The sequence below is a fragment of the Pteronotus mesoamericanus genome, unplaced genomic scaffold (assembly GCF_021234165.1).
Source record: "Pteronotus mesoamericanus isolate MK-2021 breed Mesoamerican mustached bat unplaced genomic scaffold, CSHL_Meso_final scaffold_165, whole genome shotgun sequence".
Taxonomy (NCBI): domain Eukaryota; kingdom Metazoa; phylum Chordata; class Mammalia; order Chiroptera; family Mormoopidae; genus Pteronotus; species Pteronotus mesoamericanus.
In genome coordinates this window covers 5916798-5925543 of record NW_026555307.1, presented here as the reverse complement: position 1 = coordinate 5925543, position 8746 = coordinate 5916798, and the positions used below count along the sequence as shown (strand labels likewise).

The following is an 8746-nucleotide window of genomic DNA, read 5'->3' as shown; positions in this document are numbered from 1 at the left end:
GTCAGGGCACACGCCCAGGTTGTGAGCGGGGTCCTCAGATGGGGGCATGCAAGGGGCACCAGATGTGTGTATCTCTTACACATTGGTGTTTAAGAAAGAAAGAAAGAAAAGAAGGAAAGGAAGGGGAGAAAGGAAGAAGGGAGGGAGGAGGGAGGGAGGTTGGGGGTGGGAGGAAGGATGAAAAGAAGGAAGGAAACATTTCAATGCCCAGGTGAATAGCAGAGGGAAGAGGAGGCAGGCAGTCCAGAAAAATCGTCCCTCATCCTGCAGGACACTGAGCTGGTGAGCCGTTTTTCTGCATCTGCACTGCCCACCTTCACAGAGAACACCCTGTTCTGTCTTGAATTGGAGATCGTTCCTCTTAGCCTTTCTGTGCGTGCGACATTTTCTGCACAGGACACGCGAGTGGTAGTGAAATCTGTGGCCCAAGAGATGCACAGGCTGAAAATGTTGATGTGTGGACTGGCATTTCTCAGCTGTACTTGAGGGGCAGGCTTTGGGTGATTCCTAGACTCCCTGAAATTGTAGGCACCATCAGATGCATGTGAGCACATGTACAGTTTTCTAGGGTTGTAGGTTCTCACCTACAATAAAAGCTGCCTGAGGGTAGAAGATGTGTGTCCCTGCTACAGAATCCAGCCATAGTGCCTGCACACATCAAACTTTGCCAAATTCTATGTTTGTTGTTGTCAATGTTTTCTGAAGTGGTGGTACCACTCTAAATTGACTGTTCTTAAGGATTTCCATTTATGTATTTTTGGAGAGAGGGGAAGGGAGGGAGAGAAACATTGATGTGTGAGAGAAAACAACATTCGGTTGCACAGGTCCTCAGGCAGGGACCGGTCAGCAACCCAGTAATGGCCCTGACCGGGGATCGAACCTGCAAAATTTCACTTTGAGGGTCGTGGCTCAACCAACTTTACCTCGCCACAGTCAGCGCACCATTCAGTGTTTTACAGTAACTTGTTAACCTGACAAGTCCATGGACCCTGGAACTTTTTTACACCATTATCCCACTCCTCTCCCACCAGGCTACACTCTGTGTTGGGAACGGCAAAGAAGACATCCCAACACAGTTGAAGTTCGCAATGGAGAGAACAGAGCGTCTGCTGGGGAGGAGGTAAAGAGCGATGCCGACACGTGAGGATAGTTCTGGGGGCTGGTCTGAGGCTGTTGGGTCGGTAGCAGGAGATATTCTTTACCCCTCATCTCCAGGAGCGGTGCACAAATGACAGTGACATGTATGTACGGCAGTTATGCATTTGGCAGTTACATGTATATGTTTGAATCTTTCAAACTGGTTGCCAGGTTGGAATGACTGATGACATCAGAGGATTCCGGCCGTCCCGATTGGAAGGATCACACTCCCTGGCACCCGGCAGCGAAGGCGGACAACAGTCTCTTCTCTCCAGTCCGGTGATCGCTCAGATTTCCTGGAAGAGAAGACTTTGAAAGAAATCATGGCTGACTATGATCCGAGTCTCGAGTCAGACAACATGAGCCCCAAGCCTAGGACTTCGGGGCCCCCCTTCGAGGAGAGAGTAATGCAGGGCAACCAAGGAAGATCAGGTGAGGAAACACAGGGCATAGGGAGTAGACAAGGGTGACCATTAAGGAGACAAGGGGACCTGAGTAAGGTGTGTGGGAAAGAAAGGAGAGATTCATAAAGCCAGGGACTAGAGGAGACAGCAGGAGCTGGGGAGGAAAACCTGGGAGGAAGGGAGGGGAGTTAGGAGATGAGAGTCAAACAGGAGAGAAGGGGAGGGAGGACACGATGAGGGTTGCTTTTGTTCTCTTTCCATGGGGGAAATGTCCTCAAACAAAGAAGAGTTTCGAGGACAGAGACATAGAACAACAGCAAGGTGAATGGGGGTGGGGCGTGGACATCACCAAAGGAGCAAGATGAAAAGATGGCGGGGAGAAGGCCACTAGTCTATGAGAGGGGAGAGAACGGAGGGGTATGTTCTGAGGAAAGGATAGGTGGGGTGAGTGGGGGTGGGGTTTAGGGGAGCAGTAGCTAAATCCAGAGGAAAAAAGCCTTATATTGTACCTTGGGTATATTTCGCAGCCCCCTGTGTGGATTCCAGCCCCCTGCCTCCATCCACAGGCCGTAAGAGGAAGAGGGGGCAGTTCACGGAAGAGGAGGAAGAGGCGCAAGAGGAGACTGCCCCTGGCCCTGAAAACATCTGCGTCACAGAGACACCGCATGGCCTGAAAATGACGCTGAAGAAGCAGCGCCTATCCTCCATGCTGCCAGAACACCATGAAGCCTTCGCCAGGCTGCTCAGTAAGCAGATACCCCGGAGACTACCCTCCAAACCTTAAAAAAATCTTTTAATAACTATACTTTCCCAACACGAGAGAACTCCCTGCAGGTTGGTGCGCTCTCTGTCCCAGGGGGACTCCTGGGTCCCCCTTGGTCGCTCATCAAGGACACTTAGAAGTGACACAGGATTAGGGTCAACTTGAAAAGGGTTCGCACTTGGAATTACAAGGCCTGGTTTCAAAAAGACCCTCTGAAACTTCTCAGATCTGACTGGCCCTCTCACCTAAATGCCTGCATCAGTGTAATGGGGGATACTGAGGCCACCATCGCCCTCTGACATGACTGTCCATCGAGAAAATGATGGAATGGTGATGGCGTCGGCAGGGTCACATTTCTGGGTGACGAGGGGACAGCACAAATTATTTAAGATATGAGTCGTGCAGATGGGCTAGTGCCCTGCTAGGTGTGGCTTGGTCTCCCCGCCTGGCTGGGTGGGGGTGGCGTTGCCCCTGCTTCCTTGCCCAGGGACCAGTCTCCTCTGTCACTCTTCCTATCAGCCTCTGTCTTGGCCACAATCCGGAACCTTCCCCGCTTTGCCCCAGAACGCTCCCACCGCAACCCTCTTCCCGCCGTAAGGCTAACGCCTGCCCTCTCTTCACAGAGGATCCAGTCGTGAAGGGGTTCCTTGAGTGGGACAGAAGCCTGAGGCTGTCAGATAAGGTAAGAGGTGTCCCTGCTCCCCCTACGACCCTGGGGCAGGGGCAGCTTCCTGAGCCCACAGGTCCCAGTCCACCCAGGGGCCGTGTCACCACGTCCCTTCGGGGACCAAGGCCTTTCCTGCCGAGGGGACAGCAGCACTGCCTCTGGCCTGGCTCCTCTGGGATCTGAGCCCAAGGCTGTCCCTGTGGCTGTGGGCACATCGAAGTCCCTTCTTCTCTCAGATCCTGGGGCTCCCCCTTGCTCCAGCTTATCACACACCCCCACGATGCCGGCCTCCTGCACTCACGCCCTGAAACCCCCAGCGCTGGCCATCCCGGGGGCGTCAGCCCTTCCCTCCTCCCTCCGTTCCTCCTCTTTCGCAATGTGAGCCCTTTGCAATGTTCTGCCCCTCTTTCCACCAGTACCTGCTGGCGATGGTCATCGCTTACTTCAGCCGAGCCGGCCTCTTCTCCTGGCAGTTCCAGCGAGTTCACTTCTTCCTGGCCCTGTGAGTATTGTGCTGAATCTCCTCGGTCACCGCTCATCCTCTGGGGACTGCAGGGAGAGGAGTGGGCCTCCGACCTTTCATCTGTTTTTTAAAACACTTCTACTGTGTACTCTGTGTTTACACATGATAGGATTGTAGTACAGTGTTTGTTCTAGTCTTCTTTGTAAAAGCCAACAACCCTAATGTCCGTTAAAAGACGGGACAAAGCAGAAGAAAACATAAAAGCCTCATAAAGTGTTGACTCCACTCTTCCCCCAAATGAATAGGTGTGAGACTGACCATTTCTAAATTATCCCTCCCCCTGCCCCTACCTTGTAACACTGCCAATGTAATGGTGTTTCTCCGCAATTCAGGCCCTCGTTAAGTAATACTGGTCTATTGTGCAAGGCTCCCCAAGGCTCTGGTCAGATCGCTCAGTTGTTGGAGGGTCATCCGGTGCAACACAATGTTGTGGGTTCGATCCCGGTCGGGACTCCAGCAGGGAGCAACCCATCCACGTTTCTCTCTCACATCCATGTTTCTCTCTCTCTCTCCCTCCCCCCTCTCTAAAATCACTCGACATATCATCGGGTGAGGAGAAAAAACAACGATCCCCAGGGATGTCTCTTACAAGTCTCTCTGAATACACTTCTAAAACACAGGACTGGCCTCTGCACGAGCCCCTCCCAACAATTTCATTCGCCAGTTTTGTTCTAAACCACGGTAGGAATTCCCAGTTTGAAGTCAGCTCTCTCTACCATCTCCATCAAACTCACTCACCACTCTGATGTATCATTCCTTGTTTCGCTGCCCTGCCCAACACCCTTCCCTGATTTCATATTGTGTTTTCCATCATGGTATTTTTAATGCATGTGTAGCTAAAAGAAATGATTTCCTCTTAAAACGAACTCAAACACCAAAGTCTTCGGACCCCGTGATTCCTTCACCCCAGTAGCAAGGACTTTAATTAAAAATGCTACTGCAATGTGACATTTTGGACTACAGTTATTCCTTATGTCCACCTTTCTCCTCCTTTAATCCCATTCCACGAGACGACAGTCAAGGGCAGCCTTGTCAGGACATCAATGGCTTCCTAAAACACTCAGCACACTTCTTTTCATGTTGCAAAGTTTCAGTTATATGGGGTCTCTGAGGTCATCGGTTTTGCACTTGACTATGAGACACAGTACTTTGTCCTTCATTCTATGAAACCTTATAAAGGGCACCTCAGGTGCCCGGAAATGTGAGTCTGGGAAGATTATTCTAGAGGGGCTGCTGAGTGCGCCAAGGAACCAAGGGCTCTATCGGTCATGTGATGGGAAAGCGATGAGCACTGAAATGGACCGGCTGGTCCCTGCCCCCAGGAGCGCCCTAGGGACTCACACCACAGGGGGGCAGGCATGCGCGCGCACAGCAGGTTACAGGAAGGGGGGGCTTCCCACTGAACCTGATCTGCATCATAGAGGGACAAGAGGGCCCTGCAGCTCCCAGCTCGACAGGGGCTCCTTGATGACGGGGTGGCGCTCTGTGACACCCGATAGGGCTCCTGTGGGTCCTGCGTGAGGATGATCCAGTCTGTGTCCTTCCTGGGAGGCTGACCTCAGCAGGGGTCCTTCCTGTGTTGCTCCCGACTGACAGCCCGATGGCTTTCCCCAGCTACGTGGCCCTTGACATGGAAGAGAACTACCACACCCCTAAACAGGCCATCTTTTCCTTCCTCTATGGGGACAACAACTGGGCCCGGCGTCCCTTGTTCCACAAACTGCGATTTCAGTTCCTTCGTTGCATGGGCTACAGGGCGTGGGTCTCCAAGGAAGAGTGCGAAGAGGTAGGTGGGCTGTGGGGATCTGGCAGAGGGGTCCAGATGCGAGAGAGAAAGGATCGTGGGGGATCACAGTTTGGATCAGGGGATGGGAGAGATTTGGGGGCTGGACAAGAGGAGGGAGGGGGTCCACCCCCAGGGTCATCGTCTGCTCAGGGGCTGTCTGTCTTTCCAGATCCAGGCCTTCGACCCCGAGCTGTGGGTGTGGGGACGAGATCGCACTCTCCTTTCTGAGATCATGGAGCCTCAGGTAGGTGCGCAGAAAGGTAGGTCTGTGTCTGCCCAGGTACATACAGATGGAATAATTGGCTGTCCCTTTAGGAAATCCAAGACCTTGAACTGCCAGACCCACGCTCATCGACCCCAGCCCTCCCCATCACCCTTCCACACACTGTGAAGTACACCTGCCAGGCACGTAGCCAGGCACCGAGTCGGCTCCCAGCCACAAGCTGACGACTGCTCCCAGGAACCTCGGTGGCTGTGGGCGTGCCAGGCCTCATGATTTGGCTGAAATCATTTTTGAAGCAACTGGGTCCAAAAAACAGCTTTGTTGAAATGTTGAGTTTTAGGAAAAGTGAATACGATTCCAAATTTTCCATATATTGTGTGTTGACTTCCTGTTGTTACTTCAATGGGCCTGTCGCCCCTGGGGAGTACCAGCTCTAGGGACCTGCCTACAGCAAAGCAAATGTGTGACAGCAGTAGGATATGAGATGGAACCGTCTCTATATCCAAAAATGACAGATAAATCATGACCAGCACCGCTTTCATCTAAATTTACTCTCAAACAAATTCCTTATGGCCATATCACAGGCATGTTCTTCATCTCCCCTGTCTCACCCTTCTCCCCTGCTGAACAAGTACACGTTCCCCCTCAAGCTCAGGCTCCAGGAAGTGTGTCAGCAGGAGAGAAGGTTGAGAAATACGAGCTCCGACATGGTTCACTGTGACAGACACGCCAGATTTACAGCTTTGGGCAGAGCATTAAGCAAAGGTTTGGTTTCAACCTTGCCAACCATTCTGGCAGCTGCAACAAAAGATCACAGACTGGCGGCTTTTAAAGAGCAGACCTTTTATTCCTCTCAGATCTGGAGACCGGAGGTGTGAGGTCAGGTGCCGGCACGGACGGGTTCTGGTGAAGACGGACCCTCGCCTGTGCTGCGGTCGGACACCTCCCCGCGGGGCACTTCCATGGTGCAAGGGGCGTGGCGTTGCCCTGGGGTCTTTTAGGCAGGCAATAATCGCATCCATAAGCGCTCTACCCAATGACCGAATCACCTCCCGAAGGCCCCCACTTATTCTTTTTCTAAATCCTCTCCCCAGGAAATGTTTATTGATTTTAGAGAGGAAGGGAGAGAAAAATAAATGTGAGAAGGGATCCAACCCAAAACCTAGGTACGTGCCCTGACTGGGGATCGAACCCCAAACCCTTCAGTGTATGGGATGACGCTACAACCAGCTGAACCTCCATTGCCCGAGGGGTCGTGAATCTGGGGGCACATGAGCACCGTCACTGCAGCATTAGCCAAGTTTAGAGTAGGTGTTATGGTTAAACATTAGAATCCAGGGTTAGAGTTAGGGAGCAGGCTTCCAGCACCATGGTGTGTGATGGTGACGTGTCAGGGATCTTTGTAGTGTGGTGCAAGTTCAGATTTTCGTTCGTACAGAGGGACGAGGTGTGAGTAAGGCAAAGCAGGACTCTCCCTAAGTCTGCTTGGTGCTCTCTGAACAGAATCATGTCAAGTCCTTGACAGGAAGGAGATAGCTGGGTATATGAAGTAATTTTGGACTCAGGGTCATCAAACTTCCACAACCATTCTTGAAAAACAGCAGTGTGAGATGGGGGTTGAGAATGGAGGATCAGAGATAAATTTGGATTTGTAGGTTAGTCTAAATTCTGGTTAGAATTGACTGAGCATTTAGACAATCTTTCTACCTGGAGAGTTCCCTTCTTGAAATGTGACATCCTGCCTGCCTCCATTCCTTCTAGGTCGCTGAGCCCAGGGGAGATTCCAGTCCTCAGCAGGAAGTCAACGCAGGCGCTAATGACAGGCGTGAAGAAGGGAAAGAGGAGTCTCCCGTGCAGATCATCTAGCAGAGCCCAGAATATCCCCGAATGAGCTGGAGAGTCACCATGTCCAGCTCGTCGCAACACTTCTCAGACTCCGTTAAAGGAAAATAGGAAACCGAGTTTTTTTTCAGGTTTTGTCCCTTTCTAAGGCGACACCCATAATTTCAGACCGTTTAATTCACATCCCCCGTGAAGCAGCAGCTGGAGGTCCTCGTTCTCATACACTTGGTTCCAACAGTCTACGGCCATTGGAAGATGGAGTTGCGGGGCCCCCAGAAGAAGGAAATATTTAGGAGCATAAAATTTGTGCCTTAAGATTGTGATAGGAGAATGTATGCAATAATTTTTATTGATTTATTTTGGAAATATTCCTGTAAGATTAGTATATTTATTCTCATATTTAATATTTATATATTTATTATTTAAAAATTATATATTTATGTTAAATAATTTTGCAGTAGTCGTAGTCTAGAAAATACGCTGTTCCTACTGAGGGTTTTGGGTGACTATGATAGCTGTCCTACAGATGTAAGTGTAGTTTTGGTTACATTATCAGGAGGGTTTTTGGGGGGTTTATCTGTTATAGAGTATCAATTATAGCGAAGTGGGCAGGTCCCTCATATTCCTGTCAATATAAGGTTCTTTTTTCTGTTTGGTCTCTCTTATTGAATTGTGAGAATTCAGTTGTAATTGTTAATAACTTGCCTGGCTGACAGGTTTGTCTGTTACCTTAGATCATTAAAGAGCGCAGTGCAATGCATGTCTTGAGCAAATATAATAAAGAGGAAATTCTCACCTTCGTGCTGTGTGTGGTTGTCCCAGATTGAGCAGCTGCTCACTGTCGAGTGGCTGTGTAGCTTAATGGGGTCATGGTTAGGCAACCAGAGAATTTCTTACCTCTGAAAAGTAATCCTGAGTTGTTTCCCACGCCGGGAGGAAAAGCAAGAGGCTGAGGCAGACCCGCAGCTAGAGTCTGAGCGCAGGAAGGAAGGGCACGACATGGAGGCAGGAGAACGGGAAGGGCAGAGAGAAGGAGAAAGCGCCGCGGGCACCTAGGCAATAATCTGACATTCAGAACAAAGCACAGGTGACTCAACAAGGTGCGCTTTGCTGGAAACGGCTGTGACGAGCGGACGCACGGGCACCAGGGAACACACACAGTGCACACTACCTTAACCCCAACGGGAGTTCTTTTCACAGCCTCCAGTTCCAGCTTCATGAGGTCGAAGGACAATCTAGAGCCTGTGCGGGGTGGGGGGGGAACCATGGGAAAGAGATGCGAGTACTGGAGAAATTCTGAGAAAAATGAAAAAGAGAAGAGAGGACGCGCTCAGGCTGTGAAATGGGATGGGCGGGGAGGAGGGGGAGCCGAGCCGTGAACAGAGGACGCGGAGGAACGCA

The 8746-nt window shown here is 51.0% G+C and overlaps 1 protein-coding gene across 1 annotated transcript; it reads left to right on the top strand.

Moving 5' to 3' along the window:
• Positions 1–1130: 1130 nt before the first annotated feature.
• LOC129083019 (speedy protein E4-like) lies at positions 1131–7369 on the top strand. Its single transcript, XM_054588802.1, has 8 exons — positions 1131–1140; positions 1429–1569; positions 2069–2287; positions 2928–2986; positions 3388–3473; positions 5109–5280; positions 5450–5524; positions 7265–7369. The coding sequence occupies exons 1-8, from the start codon at positions 1131–1133 to the stop codon at positions 7367–7369; spliced, it is 867 nt and encodes a 288-aa protein (XP_054444777.1).
• Positions 7370–8746: the final 1377 nt, after the last annotated feature.

What these genes read in the sequence shown, in the direction of transcription:
- LOC129083019 (XM_054588802.1), top strand. An exon ending in GCCTGAGGCTGTCAGATAAG is followed by an intron (nt 2,987 to 3,387) that starts GTAAGAGGTGTC and finishes TCTTTCCACCAG; the next exon opens with TACCTGCTGGCGATGGTCAT. An exon ending in CCAAGGAAGAGTGCGAAGAG is followed by an intron (nt 5,281 to 5,449) that starts GTAGGTGGGCTG and finishes CTGTCTTTCCAG; the next exon opens with ATCCAGGCCTTCGACCCCGA.